This window comes from Neolamprologus brichardi, chromosome 17 (assembly GCF_056152115.1).
Source record: "Neolamprologus brichardi isolate AB-2024 chromosome 17, ASM5615211v1, whole genome shotgun sequence".
Classification (NCBI taxonomy): Eukaryota; Metazoa; Chordata; class Actinopteri; order Cichliformes; family Cichlidae; genus Neolamprologus; species Neolamprologus brichardi.
In genome coordinates this window covers 20,220,775-20,239,349 of record NC_142120.1, presented here as the reverse complement: position 1 = coordinate 20,239,349, position 18,575 = coordinate 20,220,775, and the positions used below count along the sequence as shown (strand labels likewise).

Here is an 18,575-nt window from a genome sequence, read left to right as displayed (position 1 = left end):
TACACCTGTTGATCTCTTGTCTTGAACATCACCTGCTTTGGAGCAGCTAAGGTCTGCATGATGAGTTACCCTGGTGGTACAATTAACTACACAGCAGCCATATTATCGGTCAGATAATGTCATTAAAAATGAGCCTAAAGGCTCTTGTTGTCAGCTTCACAAATCTGGGTGGATATTTCCTCCTGACATTTGCACACAAAGCTCAACTACAAGAACTCACAACAAACACTCTTCATAATTTAGAGTTAGACGAATACAAATTTATGTATGAGGCTTAATTGGATGACATATCAATGTTTTATCATACAGTTTCATTTGGAACGGCAGTGAGGTTAAATCAGTCTGAGGGAGAAAATGCTCTGCTGGCTCAGTAGTGTTGAGTGGAGCAGGTGTGACAGTAATCCTATATAAAAATAATAATAATAAATCAAAGGTCAAAGGTCACCAGTGAAAGAACAAACAGAAATTACAGAGCAAACGGTGTATTAGGGTGTGTGTGTGTGTGTTACTGGCATGAACAGCAAAACGTGTCAGAGCGTGTTGGAAGTACGCCTCAACACACACACACACTCATGTTTCCATCATTTCATTCCAGGACTTAGACCCAAACATCACCTGAATGATTCACCTTAAGGCAACTTTTTATGATGCATAGTCAGATTTGCTGAATTGCCACACAACATGAGTAACACACGCAGGCACGCACACACACACACTGTGTTTACTACAATCATAGATACAGTACTGTGAAGCCACACCCAAACAGGAAGGAGTCACCAAGAATAGAGTTGCCCTCCACCCAAACAGCTTCCCTTTCACTGACACACACTTCCTCAATGTGTGTGTGTGTGTGTTTAGTAGCCTGAAAGCTCTGGTGCAATATGTAGAGTTCTTCACATACAAATGTAATCCGGCTCAGTCATCAACGATGATGCAGCACGGGGGGGAGGAGCAATGTGTTGGTGTTGGGGTGATTGTTGTGTCAAAGCAAAGGGAAGTCCAAATGAATTTTTTAAGTTTTAAACTGATGGAAATTTTGATTAATGTTGTCATATTACAGCCAAAAAACTGTTTGAAATATTAGCAGTGTGCTCAGGAATATCAGCAGGTTGTTCTATAGAGACATACTCATCAAAAAGAACTGTAAACTTTTTTTTGTTACAGCTTCATGGTCTGTAGTTTCCAGATTTGATGGTATTCATGTATAATTTGAATAGCAGAGGAACAAAGCCCAGTGGCACGCCACAGCATAGACGTCTCTGACCCCAGGTGCTCAGTTGTGAATATTTGGTAATTTCATTCTTTTCTATGATTGTAAACACAAAATGTTATTCGTGGTTAGAAGAAGATGACATATAAAAGTCTCCATTTTGACTTAAGGGTATCTAAATGTCCCTTTTTCATCATTAATTTATAGATTAAACAGGAAGAAGATTGTTTAATAGAAGCATAATAATAATTTAACTTTTTAATATACCAACTACAAACATTACTATTGTTATTTATGGTGGGTATTATTAATATTAGTTTCCATATTTGATGCTATTTACATATCGTTTAAATTGTAAAGGACAGAGGTGAATGTAGGTTGAGAGTTTTAGAGGGGCTCAGCCCCCAGTCATAATGTCATGCGTATAGTGCCTTACAGTTAATATTAATGGAATATACCACTTTCAAATGTAGTCGGCTCTTTTCACATTTGCAAACCTTATTTCAATAAATAAAAGCAGTAAATTTAAAAGCAACTTAATTTTAGTTATCAATCTTCAATCAAAGGCCCAATAGATCAGAATTTTCCAAAGTAAAGAACAACTTGTGAGGAGAAAGAAGAAACATACATAGTGTATTTTCAGTCTCTTAACCGCATAGAAGCAGCTGACCAGATCATTAAGCACTTAAAGCAGCACAATTCAACAAAGAAAGTGTAAAATCACACTACCACTCCATACACCTCAACATGAAGTAAATTGATAAGAGAGCTGCTTTTACATTAAAGATTTTTAATTCATACAAACCCTCCTTTTATTATGCGGAATCAGCACAGAGCAGCATGTAGCCCCAATTCAAGAGTGGAGAACAGATTTGGAGTCTGTGACATCAGTGTAGTTTCAACTATAGTTTTATGCCATGTTTAGAGTGATATAGATCCTGTCAAATTCTACTACTCACGTCAATAAATATGTTCTTTCGAACATACATGCACCATTTTCAGTGTGCTGCTGGAAAGCACACAAAGCATCCATGAAACGCATGTCAACATATTTGGTAAAAAAACCAATAATCATTTAATTTCAATTCAATTTTATTTATTTAGCGCCAAATCACAACAGCAGTTGCCTCAAGGCACTTTATATTGTGCAGTAGATACAGAGAAAAACCCAACAATCATATGACCCCCTATGAGCAAGCGACAGTGGGAAGGAAAAATTCCCTTTTAACAGGAAGAAACCTCCGGCAGAACCGGGCTCAGGGAGGGGCGGCCATCTGCTGCGACCGGTTGGGGTGAGAGAAGCAAAACAGGATAAAGACATGCTGTGGAAGAGAGACAGACATTAATAACATGCATGATTCAATGCAGAGAGGTCTGTTAATACATAGTGAGTGAGAAAGGTGACTGGAAAGGAAAAACTCAATGCATCATGGGAATCCTCAGCAGCCTACGTCTATTGCAGCATAACTAAGGGAGGATTCAGGGTCACCTGGTCCAGCCCTAACTATATGCTTTAGCAAAAAGGAAAGTTTTAAGCCTAATCTTAAAAGTAGAGATAGTGTCTGTCTCCCGAATCCAAGCTGGAAGCTGGTTCCACAGAAGAGGGGCCTGAAAACTGAAGGCTCTCCCTCCCATTCTACTTTTAAATACTCTAGGAACAATAAGTAGGCCTGCAGTGCAAGAGTGAAGTGCTCTAATAGGCTGATATGGTACTACAAGGTCCTTAAGATTTACTCACCTGGTTCTTCCTCTTTCTCTCCATCCTCCTCACTCCTTCATTCCACTGATAATCATACACAAACATTGTATACAACTACTTTGATATCAGTATAATACACTATTTAGTTATGTGAGTCATCAACAATAAATGTGGGAAAAACAGAAGCTGAAGCTTTAGAATATTTTGCTGTTACATGTTGCCTACATGTCCACTGTTATCTGTTTATTTCTGCTCTCTCCTTTTCTCTCCCTCTCTATCCTCCTCTCTAAGACTTTGTGCCGTCATCCAAAAGTTAAATGTTAAACTCAGTTGTTATCAATATTACGCAACACCAGGGGTGTAATTTCCAGGGGGGCGGTTAGGGGGGGTTTATGACCCCCCCCCCCCAATAAATAAGCTGTTGATTTTCTTTCTTTACTCATTTCAGGTATTACCCATTTGATGTTTAATCATATGGGAATTTACCCAGATTTATTTATTTATTTAGACAGAGATCTTGCCCCCCCCCAACAAAAGTTCAGCACAAAGTTACGGCGATGTGCAACACTGGATAGTTTTCACTCTATCCTGTGTGCAGTAGATGAGTTGGCATATATAACATTAGAAGATAACATACTATTGCTACAGTTATTTTTAGGGATGCTGTAATTAAATTTAAGGGTGCAAAGGACCAAGAACACAGCTCAAATTCCTCTGATATCACATGGTCACGTGGAAACTTTTGGTAGTTTCATCATTTCCCATGATTGTAAATACAAAATCTTACCCAGTGGTTAGAAAAAAATATAGAAGTCTGTATTTGAATTACAGTGCACAAAAATGTCCCCTTTTCATTATTCCTGTGCAATTTGTACATTAAACAGGGAGTAAATTATGTTATAGATGAACGGTGATTATGAAACCTTTTAAAATTAGTGTAGACTTTTTTATTTGTTGTTATTAGTGGACATTAGGGCTCTACGGTTGCTGTATTTGATGACATTTATATAAAATTTGAACAGTAAAGGCCCAAGAACAGAGACATGTGGCAGTTCATTTCTAGCTAGTGAATATTTGGCAGTTTCATTCTTTTCTGTCACTGTCACATGTTGTTTTTAATATACTTAAACAAAACCCATTATGGATGCCAAACAATCAGATGAAAGGAAAAAAAGTTTTTTGTAGACTTCAATTAGTTAAAAATGTTTGTAAACATTTCTGACCTTTTACATATAAAAAAAATACAAAGATTGTTCTAAATGAAACACTTGATGGATATATTCCCACTGAAATGTTTTCACAATTTTATCTTATTTTATCTAAAAACCTGACCTGTATATGGATCCTGATTGGACTGATGATGACATGCTGACAACACTGACAACAACAACAATAGAAAACTGAAAGTGTTTAATGTGACTTTATAGAAATAAAAGCAAAAACCATAGAGAAACAGAGGTTCTGTTTTACAGGAAACAGGAAGCAGCTGAGAGCGAGGCTGAACCGTCACAAGAAAAAAAAGAAGAGGGGTCTTGAACCAAAGTTGTGACGAAGCCTAGGAGAAACCGGAAGTAAATGCAGTCTACCTTCAAAATAAACATATAAGCAGAGGACAAGAGTGGAGAAAGGAATTTGGTTTGATATTAAATAAACGTGTTTTGAATGGCTTCTAGGGAGTAAAATACAAAAATACAAAGTCTCATCAAATCATACTAATCTTCAGGTTCATGGTTACAGTTAGTTAATATAAACATAGCATTTTTGTTTGTGTTTAGTTGTTAATTTAGCTGTTCATAACAGAATTTTTATTATCTTCTTGTGCTAGGGCATTTCTAGACATTAATTTGTTTATTAGCAATAAAGACTTCTTAGCTGGTTTCTTCAATAGTTCTATATTTTTAACTATTTATTACTAGTTAGTTACCAGGTATTAATTATTAGTGTTTTGTATATATATATATATATATATATATATATATATATATATATATATATATATATATATATATATATATATACATATACATATATATATCTATATATATATATATATTGCTTATGAAGGTGTCTTTATTTTGAAATTCTGAAGAAGAACATCAGTTCTGTGTTGTATTATATTTATTTCATTCTGGCTGCTTATTGTCATCTTGTGTTTTTTTTTTTCAATTATTTTCACACCAGTAAATTTATACAACTTTTTCTCAGCATTTTGTACTCAATGCTCAGAGGAAAGCTTTATATTGAAAATACTGACATGAAATGCCTGTGTTTTGTTTCCTGCTGAAAATAATTTCCATGCTATTTATGCTTGAATCATGTTTTTAGTTAATTTAAATCAAGGCTCACTTTAAAAAAAAAAAAGTAGCTTTCAGCCATATCTCACTATCGTGGCCCAATTCAAGTATACAGAGCTACCTGCGGTAGCAACACCTTGTAAATAAGCTGTCACTATTTGTCATTCCAACATTATATTTCTTTATTTATTAAGGTATATAAATTTCTAGTTATTTAATGATTTTTTTTCCAAATCGTTTTTATAAATACAATATATCTTATGTTATCTTGTCTAAAATAAAATATAACAACAGAGATATCTTAATAATGTACAATGAAATCCAAATTATCTGAAATTAAAGTAAGAATAATATGTTATTTATATTTATTTTATGACTTTATGATATAATAATGTATAAAAAACCCCTCAAGATGAAGCAGAATTATATGTTTAAAACTACAATTTATTTCATATTTGAACCAGTTTTTTCACGTCTTTTATTTTGAAAAGTCGGACAGGAGGCTCTTGCGTTCGCCGCGTCGAGCTTAACGTCAGCGCGTCGGGAGCAGGAGGGAGCGGCTCTGGTCGAGCGACGTTCACTGCGAACAGGAGAGAGAGTGAGCGGCGGAGAGCGCAGCGGAGCGGACGGGTGGATGACTGTGAGTACTGCTTCTTTTCTCCCGTTTCTCGCTTTTACCTCTTTTTCCTCGCTTCCGCCTCCCGTTTCCTCCCTCTTTCATGTAGATGTGAGCTAGCCTGGGTCGAACCGGGAAATGTCCCGGCTAGCAGGGACGGGAGACAGGCCGGTCGGGAGCCGTGCTGGGCTGGGTTTGCGGAAGCAAGCGACCGGCGGACAGACAGACGGATGGACGTAAAGGCAGACAGACGGACGGCGGCTGTCCTGATGAGAATACAGTTTATATCAGACACGGGCTGACTGCTTCACGACGTCACGGCGGCTGTCTGTCCGTCTGTGAGTCTGTTTCCGGTCTGTAGAGCCCGAAGTCCGCTTCTGCTCGCGTTTTGTCTCCGCTCTTCTGAGGCAGCGGGGTCTGCTTGCGGAGCTTCCCGGGTAAGGAGCATTGTGAGGCGGCCACAGAGCTGCGGAAGCCCCGTTGCTCTCCCGGAGGCAAAAAAAAAAAAAAGAGTGGAAGTGATTGATGAGAGGATGCAGAGTTTGGGAGCTTGAGGGAACCTGCAATCAAAGCCAATTTGGTTGCAAAACACTGCTTGGTTTTATTCCTCTCCTGTTGTACTGCCTGTCAGCAACACACACACACACTGAGTATTGACAGGCCCCACCTAGTTCTGCTTGACTCAGGGATCTGTGCGTATTGTGAGTCCATCTTTCTGCTCTGACAACTTCACTTTAGTAGATTAACATTATTCAGTGATTGCTGGAAAAAGCAGAAGTGCCCACTGAGTGAGCAAAATACTGAAATATAAGAATAAAATGCAGGTTTCAGGTTGGGTTGAACTGTGTGTATCTGTGCAGTGACGCTCTGGTAACTAAAGATTAATGTATTTATAGCCTATAAATTAAGGCCAGCAGTCTATGTTGATAACAGCAGATCCTCTTTTTGTTCACATGTAAACAAAGCAAACAGGAAACACTGATGTGAAGTATGAAGTTTCAGGTTAAAGTCTTCCTTTCAGTCAACGTGTATGTGGTACAATCACAATACAACATAAAAGCCCTCAGTGACGCCTCATTTTACAGTTATATAATAATTTGCTGTGTAGTTTGATTGTTGTTGTTCATGCATTAAGTCTGAACTGCAGTTAAACTTAAACAGACCCACAGTGAGGGTTTATTTATAAGTAAATACACTCATAGTGTGCAGAAAGGGCAGTATTTCTTTTTTGAATTGTTACAAATTTGGACTATAAGGAGATAATGGAAGCTTTCTACTTCTGTGTATTGTTGGGACATGACTGTGTGTTGCTTTCTCCACAGACTGTATAAAAGATGGTGAAGGCACCATCGTTTGTGTTTTGTGGTCGTTTTGGAGATATTATTGGAGTCCAGTTCACAGACTCCAATTAGCTGAAGCCACCTGCCTCTCCATCTTTCTATAGTGAAAACAGTGTCTGTTTGATATTAGGGAAACTGCAGCTTTTTTGGTACTTCAGGTTAATTTTCCAGGTCCCGAGGTTCCTGTTTGGCACTTCCTCTGGGTTTGATGCCTGTGGGTGTGCCAAACCAGGTTTAGGCAGCCTGAGCTGTAATGGCAAATATTTCATGAGCAGCAGTGGTTGGTAAGAGCAAATCAGCTGATTTTCTTTAAGAAGTTTAAGAGAAGAGTGTGTCTATTTTAATTTGCTCACTTTGCTCTGACCCAGAAGTGGATAAGTGGAAGTATATGGATGGATGGATTATGAGAGCTTTTTAAATTAAAGGACTTTCTGAGCCTTAGTTCTGATTTATTGGAAGACGTGATGATCTTTTTCTTCCTGCTGTTGCTGTGTGTCTGTGCATATTTCTGTAACGTCTCATTATATTTCGTCATAGCACAGCATCGTGAAGCATGAGGGGGGAAGTCCCGATGCAGGTGCTCTCCCGCAGAGGCAGGTTTGTGACAGGGGGACTTGTAAATGTCCAGAGATAGGGCTTCAGGTGTGATCGAAGGGTTTTAGATATTTTGGCTCATCCAACTTTCCCCTTGATGGCCTCACCTCTGCTGCTCCAGTGAGTGACTTCTCGCGAAGCGTTGAACCCGTCTGGACTTGCTGCAGAGCGTTGTAGTGAGGCAAGCCTGTTCAGACCCTCAGGCGATGAAATCCATTACTGCTGATGCCTTCACTGACAATAGGGTAGATAAAACTTGAGATTTGAACTCCTCCCAGTCTCCACCTGATCAGTTGTGTGCATTTAGCTCATTTATACAGCTGTTGTGACTGGAGATGGAGACATTTAACATTTTTAGGGTTTTTTAGGGGGTTTTCTGTGACCCATACACCACGCTAGTTTTTATTTAAAATATGAACAAAAGCCCTGAACAATAAAATCCACTGGGAGTCGTTCTCTTCTTGTTTCTTGTCCCCAAAATAGAATAGATAAACTCTGAAAATAGGATTTGGGCAAAAGTTTCAAGCAAGAGTACTCACTGAGTGTGATTTGTCACGACAGGAGTCTTGCAGTGACTTAAATATTAATATAACTACATGAAGACATTAATAGTCCCACTATTTGAGATAACGGATTTACCTAAAAATTGTAAACACTTGTTGCCTCCAAAATATTAAGCAACTTTAACTTAAGCTGAATGTTTGATGGTAACTTGTTTATTATAAGTGTTTATTCTCAGATTGGTTACCAAAAATAAAAGCTTTAAATTTAAGAAGCACTTTGTCCTGAGTTAGTCTTGTCTTGGGTCAGTTAAGAGTATTTGTGACACAGTATTTATGTTTTTGTTGTTTTCCTGTGACCCGTACACTGCACAGTTACAGAAACCAAACTTTCATGCATGCGATTCCTCTTTTATATCCCTGCAGCCTCTAAAATTAAAGTAACAGCTTCTGGAGACCTGATCTAGCATGGTTTCAAGGTTGCAAGACTTTTATCCTTCTTTTAAGTCACCTTTGTTCTGATTGGCTGCCCCTCGTAAACAGAATGTATGAACCACAGACAGGATACGAGAAGGGTGTAGCCAGTGTTACATCACCAGCTGATCAGTGAAGTCTCGTAATGAAACCTCAAACTTGTAATGAAAAAACAGAAGCCTGTTTGTGGCGAGGAGCCGCCCCCTGGTGGTCAATACATTTCTGGTTTTAACAGCAGGCAGGTTGAGCTCTGGAGGCTGAGATGATCAGATTAGGGATATCTGCACTCTATGACATCACAGAGATCTGATAATAGTGGAAACTGTCTGAATCAGAGTGTTTAGAGTGCAAGCTTTTGGCTCATGGGGCTTATTTGTACATATGCTGACCTTATTAGAAACTTGGCCATGTTTAATATGAACATCCACCATCGGAGCAGGAGATATGTGGCAGGGTATAAGGGTCGACTTTAAATATTAGATTACACCTGGTGTTACTCATTTATAGAGTCTTTTCTGGTTGTCAGTTAGTAGCTGTATTTGTGTTGTTTACAGGCTGTGATGGTAAAATTTGAAATGGTTTTAGGGTCTGTAAACACATCGTGTCAGCGGGGGTCCTCATGAACAATCTTAAACGTGTGTGTATTTGGGTGTGTGTGTGTGTGTTTGTCCATCGTGTTGCTTCTTGTTGCCGTGACAGTGAAGGTTTGCACACACACGGCGAGGAATGATTGGTATGCATCCACACACTGAGACATGAACGCATAGCAACAGTAACCAGGAAGGATTCCATAGCAGTGACATCACCACCAGCTGTGAGATCATGTGACTCCGCAGTTTTCAGTAACTTACCCATGCATGCTGGGTAATCATTATCTCCCAGTGAGGGGCAGGAAGTCTTCATTTGTGTGTTTGTAATTGATGGTGTTACATCTCCAGGTGCATCATAGGAGGAGGTGGGGCTTACTGTAATCCTGCTGTGTGATTGGTAGCTGTGACTGGATGTCCAATAGCGACCTGTTAACGGTCTCCTCCTCTGTGTTTGTGTCTCTCACCCAGCAGACAGACAGTCAGGATGCGTGAATACAAACTGGTTGTTTTAGGATCAGGAGGCGTCGGCAAGTCAGCTCTGGTAAGTAAAAAAAAAAAATCCACGTTAATCAGCTGTTTGCATTAAAGTGAGAGTCTGATGTTATTCTATTTAATGTCAGTGAGTGCCAAAAAAAATGAACACTGAATCAACACTGAAATTATCCTGCTGATGAGTTTAGAGCCACATGGCAACACCTTGTACTTTATTTTAACTCAAATATTCAATGTGGATTAATCCGCTGCTGAAAATAGTCCCCACCAAAAACTAATAAAGAAATAGAAAAACTGAAAATAAATACTTGTAATATTTAAATAAACCCCCCACTGAAATAGTGACAAATATTTATATAAAATATATAAAAGAAAAGAAGAAAAATAGAAGAAAAATAAATAAATTAGTATTTTTAAATATTTTAAATAAATAAAAATTGATAAAGAATGAATAGGAAGATAGAAAATATATTTATGAATACTGAATAAGATAAAGATTAAAGATAAAAAAATACAATGTAAATAGACAAATAAATAATATAATTTATTATATAAAGATATAATAAAGCTTATATAAAGATAATCATATTCAAAATGTGTGTATTAAAGACTAGAAAAACTATTTTCAGTCATTATGTTTTACAAAACTTTATAAGAAGAGTCAAAAATTAATTAGAGGTGATGTAACATTGCAGGAAATCGCATTTCCTGTTCTTGCACTAGTGTTTGTATTATTCATATACTGATTTTTGTGCATTCACGTTTGTACATTGAGGTAAAACTGTGTTTGCAGCTTTGGGACTTGCATGGCTGGAGTGCTCCAGTGCAGATTCCTGTGTAAATGGCTGCACAGTGATGTCACTGTGCTTCGGTTTTTTTTTTTTTGCGCCCGGCCATCACTGACACACTAACACGGCGGTGTCAGTCACACTACAATGAAGTGCTTTACTCCCCATGATATAATGGAGACGTGTCACAGTGTCACATTAATTCCGCTCTAATGACTCCCAATGGGGAGCTGAACAGAGCTCCATTAACACTGCTGTCCTACTTCTCTTTGTCCCGCTACTCGTGTCTGTCCGTCTGTCCATCTCCAGACTGTCCAGTTTGTTCAGGGAATCTTTGTGGAGAAATACGACCCCACGATAGAGGACTCCTACAGAAAGGTAGGACCTCTTCATCCTCACACGTTTTTAGAAGCATCTATAGTTTAATTAGTTTTAGTTATAATCCACAGTTATGATTCATTCCTTTTGTTTCTGCAGCAAGTCGAGGTCGATGGACAGCAGTGTATGCTGGAGATCCTGGACACAGCAGGAACAGTAAGACCTGGCTCTGTCTACATACTTTTGACCATGAGATGTGCCTGACTGAGTCCTGGCCACCTGTCTGTCTGTCTTTAGGAGCAGTTCACAGCAATGAGAGACCTGTACATGAAGAATGGCCAGGGCTTTGCTCTGGTTTACTCCATCACGGCTCAGTCCACCTTCAACGACCTTCAAGACCTCCGAGAGCAGATCCTCAGAGTGAAGGACACGGAAGATGTAAGAAACCACAGCACCCTTTACTTTGCCTAAACTCACCCTAACGTGATGAAGGAGTCTGTAGCATAGTGAAGGAGCTCCTGAGTAATTTGTCTGGTTGTAGTTAGTCAGTTGCTGATGTTTGTATTTAAAACTCTTGTTTCTTGGCTCAGAGGAAGTTGCCTAGAAACCAGTGGAGAAGGGGAGAAGTTTCTGGTGGCAGCCAAAAATAGTTTGCCATGACATAAAAATGTAATTTGAGATAAATCAGTTAAATCTGAGTTTAAGAGGAAGTGGACTCTATCACCTCCACATAATCCTGCTGTCAGGCTTATGCTAAGCTAGCTAACTGACTGCTGATGGGTGTATGTGTAATTTATTCTCATGAAACAGAGGTCACTTGTTTTAACACGCCACCATCAGCCAGCCTGTGTGGAGGCCTTTAGCATTGCTCCCCCTGCTAGACATGAGTTACATTACATAGGTTCCAAAAAGTTTTATTTTTAATCAGCATCTAGTGGGGAAAGAAGAAAATAAAAAAACTGCAAATTTGCAATTTAAATGTAAAAGAATAAAAAAGCAAATTTGTAATTAAAAAAATAGAAAATGCTTCTGAACAAGCTTTTAAACAAATAAAATAAAACAAGCAAATGAATTTATAATATCTACATTTAAAATGAGAATAAAACAAAAAAAAGAATTAAAAAAGAAAGAATTAATAAAAAGAAAATATTGTTTTGTACAACATTTTTTAAAAACCCAATATGTTTAATATGTTTCAAGCTAGAAATGTATTTATATTAACATGAATTTAAGATTCTGGATTGATTTAGTCAATAAAATGACTGAATAAAATTTCAAACATGTTTTTATTAAGAAACAGATGATTTACAAAATGGATAAATATAAATAAAAAAATTAAGGAAACATACATTCTGACTTCACGTCAAACGTTACAGATTCTAAAAACCAGATGAAACACTGATGTCCTCTTTTCTGGTTTTCACATTAGTTTTCTCCCGTTAAAATAATCCAGTGATCATCTTTGAATGTGCTGCAAACAGCTGTCTGAATGTGAGTGTTTGGCGTGCCAATTTAGGTTCCCATGATCCTGGTTGGAAATAAATGTGATCTGGAGGTGGAGCGTGTGGTGGCCAAAGAGTCAGGCATCGGTCTCGCTCGCCAGTGGAACTCCTGCGCCTTCCTTGAGACCTCGGCCAAGAGCAAGATTAACGTCAACGAGGTGACAAAACACACCCACAGCAAAGTTTACACAGTTAGTCAGAGCTGTATTTAAACCTAAATATCTTTGGGCTTTTGAGTTTTGAGCACCATTGATTCTGCAAAATGATGTACACATCATCTGGAGTTTGTAAAAAACTGAAATAAAGCTTACAGCGTGCAACACGAGAGAATCACTGTGATGTGTGCGGTCCTGGCTCAAAAACACTGGAAGCTGTAATAATACAAACATCAGACTATTCCTCCAGAGTTTTTGTCATAGACAAAGAAAAAATGGATTTCATTGTTAGTTTCAGACATTTTGAAGCCTTAGCATTTGTGTTTCAGCTGCTGCTCTGTTGGTTTTGGGGATATGACCATTTTAGGACTATTATAGTCTAAATATGCATTTAGACTCTTTCAAACCATCTGTCCTCTCTGTGTACATTTGAAAGAGGAGTAAAAGAGGCAATTTATGTCCACTGTGAGCAACCATCTTTGAACAGAGGCGGTGGTTTACGACACCAACTGTCAGCTCTATAATCCAGTTTTGAGATCCCTCCCAGACGCCTTAACGCCCACTCACATCCCGGGCCATCTGACCTCATGATAGGGTGGGGCCAGGTTTCACAATGAGCTCACCCAAAACCTTGGCTGATTGTGACCTACACCCATTTTCACACCTTGGCTCGTGTGATTAGGTAGAGGATCATTAGGGGGTCCATTGTCCCTCTTGGTGGGTTACTCCCACAGAGCTTAAATCTGGGAGTCCCCACCATTTGACCTTAGAACTGAAGAAGCTTCTCAGAGGTGAAACGTCTTCAAGCCACTTAAAGAAGTCCAGACGCTTTTCTTTCCAAGCTCCTTAGACTACGATGACCTGGATGACTGAGAACCTTCACAGACACATTTTAAGTAGTTTTTGGCATTTTATTAGTAGTTTGGGGAATGTTTGGCAGTGTAGGTTTCATTTCTTCGTGTTCGTTTGCAGATCTTCTACGACCTTGTCCGACAGATCAACAGGAAGAGTCCCGTTCCAGGGAAAACCCGCAAAAAGTCCACTTGTCAGCTTCTCTAATGGCAGGTAGCTGCTATTGTCATGTGTGCGCGCGCACACACACACACACACACACACACACACATTGAGTTTATCACACACGTTGTTGTTCACACACACTCTGGTTCTCTGTGTCCAGATTCCTGCTCACCTGATAACCAACCAACCAATCACAGGACATCTTCCAGCTGGCCACGCCCCTTTAACACAACCATGTCATCATCAGCATCAGCCACTCTGTTACCATGACGATCGCTTCTCCCATCCTTCATCACACTATGTAAAGGAGACTGTTGCCTTGGAAACATTAAAACAGAACATCAAAGGACTGCTACGGTGGTGGCGATGATGATGATGATTCTTCTGTTGCGGGAATGCAGGGGCTTGATTTAAACTACGGTTCCCATCATGCTCTCTGCTAGGCTGTCTTTGCAGTGGGGAGTGGCTTCTTGCTTTTTTTTCTTTTCTTTTTAAAACATTTTTAACTTTTTTTTTTTGTTTCTTTCGCCTTATTGTTTTCCGGCAGCCCTGAGCCAATCACAGGGCCAACCGTCAGCTGTGTTGGCATCGCCGCGGTGATGACGGTGCCGCCGACACGGCTGACCGTGGGTGTGTGTGGCTCTGGTGAAACCTGTGGATTCATACAGTGGTTATTATTACAGTGATTATTATTATTATGATTCTTTGTGAAAACAATTAAGTCATTTTATGTTTTTGATTTTTGGGGCGGGAGGGGTGGGGGTGGGGGTGAGGCAGGGTTGGGGGGTGTAGCAGCAGGTCAAGAGGTTAGCTTACTGTGCTGATAGCAGTGCCGTAATTAAAATTAGCCTAAAGTTAACAAACTGGGTGGAGTCAGGAAGAATACAGATATAACGGGAAGATGTTAGGTGGCTTGTTGCCATAGCAGCATGGCGAGCTGACTCCTGATCTGCTGCTCAGGGCGGACATGTTGCCTTTTTGACAGCAGACTCACACTGGTCCAGTACCTTAACTCTGTGTGTGTGTTTGTTTGTGTGTGTGTTTGTGAGTGTATGTGAGCTACGTAACAACAGTGAAGCAGGCCACTTTCTGTAATGATCGTTTTTTGACCTGCGGGGTTGAAACACTGAATTATTGGTCCTTTAGTCACTTTAACTGATAAGATATTAAAGGGGGCCTGTCATGCTCATTTTCAGCTCTATATTATTTCCACTAGAGCAGTTTTACCTGATTTAAAAGTAAATTAATGCCCTTACTGTCCTTTCCCGGCCCTGCTTAAAATGAGCCATTTTAACCCGTCGCTTTAAGGGCATCCCCATCCCTGAAAGCCCGCCTTCTTCTAATCGGTCCACTGATGGGAGCCTGCAGAGGGGCAGCACCAAAAACAAACTGAAGCCTGAGCTTTGTGTGTACAAGTACAGCTTTCACACGTTTTCATCCCATTATTTAAAACTATGGCCATGTTTAAAATAAATATCTGGCATTAAAGTTTAGAAAGGAGTACCAGGACCATATTAGGAAAAAAATGTGTTTGTATTGTCAGAATAAAGTTGCAGAATGATGTAGGTATTTCAACAATAAAGTCAAGAGTTTGAGAATAAAACTGAAATAAGATTTTAATTTTAAAAAAGTCAAGATTTTGGAAATAAGGTCAAAATTATGAGAAACAAAGTAAAGCTTATGAGAGTCAAGATTTCAAGAATAAACAAAAAACTAACAAAGCATAATCGGTCCCCTTTAAGCTTCTGATGGATGGATTCCCAAATACAACCAGGAGAAGGCGGAATTTCTTGTATTCTTGGTACGTCGTGCTAACACTTTAGCGTGCCCCGTGCTGAGTAATACTTAAATGTTAAATTGTTAGCATCGATAGATGGAGGTGTTTTCTTATCAGTTGAAGAACAAACTTAAAGTCTCAGTGTTTCAGTTTAATAGTAGCATGGCTGCAGTCCAGCCTGAGGGGGTTAAACCCACAGAAATCCTTTGAATATGTGTTTGTGGGCGTGGTCAGCTCACGGGAAACGCTTGCTGGACCCGTGACCTCTGTGAGTGCTGCTGTGCACAGTGTTGTACTATCAGCGGGGTACTGCTGTCAGTATTCTGGGTCTCCTCCAGTGTCTTCAGTCATGTAGCATGTTGATGTTTCTGCCAGTACCGGGTCTGACCTCCAGGAGGTGCTGCTGCAACAGTTTGCATGACACGAGCAGAAGCTTCCGGGCCGGAGGGCCATTTGTGGCTGTGGCAGGCCGATTGCCAACTGTTTCCTGCAAGCACGTTATGATGATTCCAGCTTTATTCTTGTAATATCAACAGAGGAGGGGCTCAATACTGCCTCTGTTGGTCGTAAAGCAGAAAACACCCACTGCTGTTATTTCTGAAAGCTGCAGGTATAATAGGTGTTTCTGTGTACGCCACAAGGGGCAGCGCAGAGCACCTTTTATAGCCAAAAACAAACATGGATTATAAAAAATACACCCCATCGTACTCTTGATAATGTTTATAAGCCACTTTCATGACAGTTTAAAACAATATGAGGCCATTTTTAAGTATATTTTATCACTTCTCCTACACAGTATCCATAACTGGTGTATTAGCAGTTAATGACTGATGATTAATGATGATTAGCAAGCATATTTAGTTACATATAATGGTGTGATTATGTTTATTTTAACTGTTTATTCACATATACATTGAGCATTGCAGTGTATTCTCAGTGTTGGAAAGTATTTCTTCATGTATCAATAGAGACGCTTCATATTATGTATTCATTTATGTGATTATAGCTGATTATGGTTATGAGTAATTCATTAAGAGGGGAAATGAGGTGATAAATGCTTGAAATGTCCTTTTATCTGTTTAGAACTGCTTCAAAGTGAGTTTGTTAAGGGTTCTGGTTTTAAAGCGGGAGTTTCATCCTCAGAAACAACTTTTAGTCATTTCGCTGGCCAGCCGTGGCTGCACTCTGACCTTTCGGGCCTTCGCCCAGAGGCTATGGTGCCATTCGTCATTTCCTGTGACTTCTGAAGGCGTCAGTGTGGTTTAAGAAGAAGAAGAAACAAGTCTAATGTTTTGGAAAAAAGTTCTTTAGATCTCTTAATTGTGTGAGAATCAACAGAAGCAGCTGTGTGAAAACACGATAAAGGGAGCTAGGCCTTATTTTCACACATCTGCAATGATGGTGCAGACTGAAAAGTAGCTGCAATTGTTGCTTTGAAGACGCGAAGCCAGGACTGAGTGTTTGGACAGAAACAGATGTGTGTTAAAGTCTTTACACACTTCATTTAAAGCGCACTGAGGCCTTGACAGCTACAGTAAATAGGTGCAGATGGTAACACTTCACTTTAAGTGCCCGTATTTGGCATTTAAGAGCAGCATGTAAACATTTAATAGAAGTGGTATTGCTGTACGGCAGCTGTAAGCAGATATGAACATGTAAATGTGACTAAAAACAAAATCTGACTACATTTCATGTGTTTAAGCATTAAAGTTCACTCTTACAGCTGCATTACAGTGTGTCACAGACCATGTGAGGCACATTTACATACTTCACTCTGCTTTCCAGTCCTCAATCGGATGTGAGGTTGAAGTGACCATGGCAGCCACAGCCGAATGCAAACTGGAATGAGCAGTTCACAATACGAAGAAATTATTTTTATTTTTTTTTCTCAGTACTGATATAATTCTGCTTCTTTTTCTCTGTATGGCATGATGACCAGTGAAATGTAAAAGAAACCAGTTCAACCAGTGATGTATCAGCTTTGAAAAAATAAAGGAAAAAAAACCACCCAGTAAGCTGCTGGGAGATTAAACACTGGTGCTGAAATGGTCTGAACTGGTTTCTTCCCAGTACGGAAACCCACAGTGGCAGCAGGAGGCAGGGGGAGGGGAGGGGGCAGTGAAGCCAAATGTAAAGTTAAAAACTAAAAAGCCTTAAATGAATAAAAGTGGTGCAATTTTGTAACAGCAACCTGTGATGTGGAGTCATTCTGAATTTCAGCCACTCGTAGAAATCAAACGGCGCAAATCGCTGGAGCTCTAGTTACCATCTTCAAAGATCCGTGCCGACGATTGAGCTGCAAAACCAAGAAATGGTCACTGGGACTTCTTCAGCATCACAGACAAGGCTGTGTCCTATCTCTGCTCCTCTTCTTTGTCGCCCTGAACCTGTTTAGAAAGGCCTCAGCGACCTGGACTTTGGCCTACACCTTCGCTTTGCACAAACAGGATGAGATGAAGCTGCCAGATATGACAACCAAGAAGCCACCAAGATGGACATTAAATACTCAGAGAGCACTTCCTACTACTGGACATATTCAACCAGTCACACACACTCACACTCTGATGGATGCACCAGGGGAAACTCTTGAGTTCAGCATCAGGAATCATCCAGCAATCTTCCAACTGGTAGATGACCTGCTCTACCACCTGAGCCGCATTGTGTGCGGATGTGGAGGCAGATGTTGGGGATCTGCATCAAGTGCATATATGTCATGGCCTGAGGTTGGGTAGTGTGCATCAAATCAAAAAAATCAAATCAAATTTTATTTGTCACATACACAGTCATACACAGTACGATATGCAGTGAAATGCTTGGACAACTGCTCGTGACCTTAAAAAAAAAAAAAAAAAAAAAAAAAGGCTATGAATAAGATAGGAAATAAATAAATAAATATGAAAAAATAAAAAAGGGGTAAATTTAACCAGGAAGGAATAAAATAAAATAAAATATAAAAAATTAAGTTAAGAATGAGATAACTGTACAACACAAATTAGAATGAAGGGTAATTTAACTGGGAAAGAATAAGATAAAATATATAAATTAAAGTTGAAAATAAGATAACTGTACAACAAAATACACAGTATAGACATATATAAACATATATAAGAATGTATGAGAAATATAAATATATATACACACAATCAGTGTGAAACATGGGTATTGGAAGGTGGCAGCTGTGGGAACTAGAAGCTTAGTGTCATAGAATT

The 18,575-nt window shown here is 39.3% G+C and overlaps 1 protein-coding gene and 1 long non-coding RNA gene across 3 annotated transcripts; one reads left to right on the top strand and one right to left on the bottom strand.

The window, feature by feature from the left end:
* The first annotated feature begins 5,749 nt into the window (after positions 1-5,749).
* LOC102782285 (ras-related protein Rap-1b) lies at positions 5,750-14,349 on the top strand. Of its 2 annotated transcripts, none has more exons than XM_006780987.3 (8): positions 5,750-5,843; positions 9,789-9,858; positions 10,907-10,975; positions 11,075-11,131; positions 11,213-11,353; positions 12,432-12,575; positions 13,545-13,637; positions 13,750-14,349. In XM_006780987.3, the coding sequence occupies exons 2-7, from the start codon at positions 9,802-9,804 to the stop codon at positions 13,629-13,631; spliced, it is 555 nt and encodes a 184-aa protein (XP_006781050.1). In that variant the 5' UTR covers positions 5,750-5,843; positions 9,789-9,801; the 3' UTR covers positions 13,632-13,637; positions 13,750-14,349. The 2 variants fall into 2 exon arrangements, with proteins under 2 accessions (XP_006781050.1, XP_006781049.1); XM_006780986.3 differs by having other exon boundaries at positions 5,766-5,843; positions 9,786-9,858.
* LOC118454069 (uncharacterized) lies at positions 5,917-11,470 on the bottom strand. The gene is made up of 3 exons (XR_004843589.2): positions 11,393-11,470; positions 9,579-9,855; positions 5,917-7,987 (listed from the first exon to the last, which is right to left on the bottom strand). It is a non-coding gene; the product is annotated as an uncharacterized LOC118454069 (long non-coding RNA).
* Positions 14,350-18,575: the final 4,226 nt, after the last annotated feature.

Excerpts from the sequence above, each read along its gene's own strand:
- LOC102782285 (XM_006780987.3), top strand. The coding sequence starts at position 9,802 with ATGCGTGAATACAAACTGGTTGTTTTAGGATCAGGAGGCGTCGGCAAG. Across the intron at positions 9,859-10,906 it reads GCGTCGGCAAGTCAGCTCTG|ACTGTCCAGTTTGTTCAGGG; the intron begins GTAAGTAAAAAA and ends GTCCATCTCCAG. Across the intron at positions 10,976-11,074 it reads TAGAGGACTCCTACAGAAAG|CAAGTCGAGGTCGATGGACA; the intron begins GTAGGACCTCTT and ends TTGTTTCTGCAG.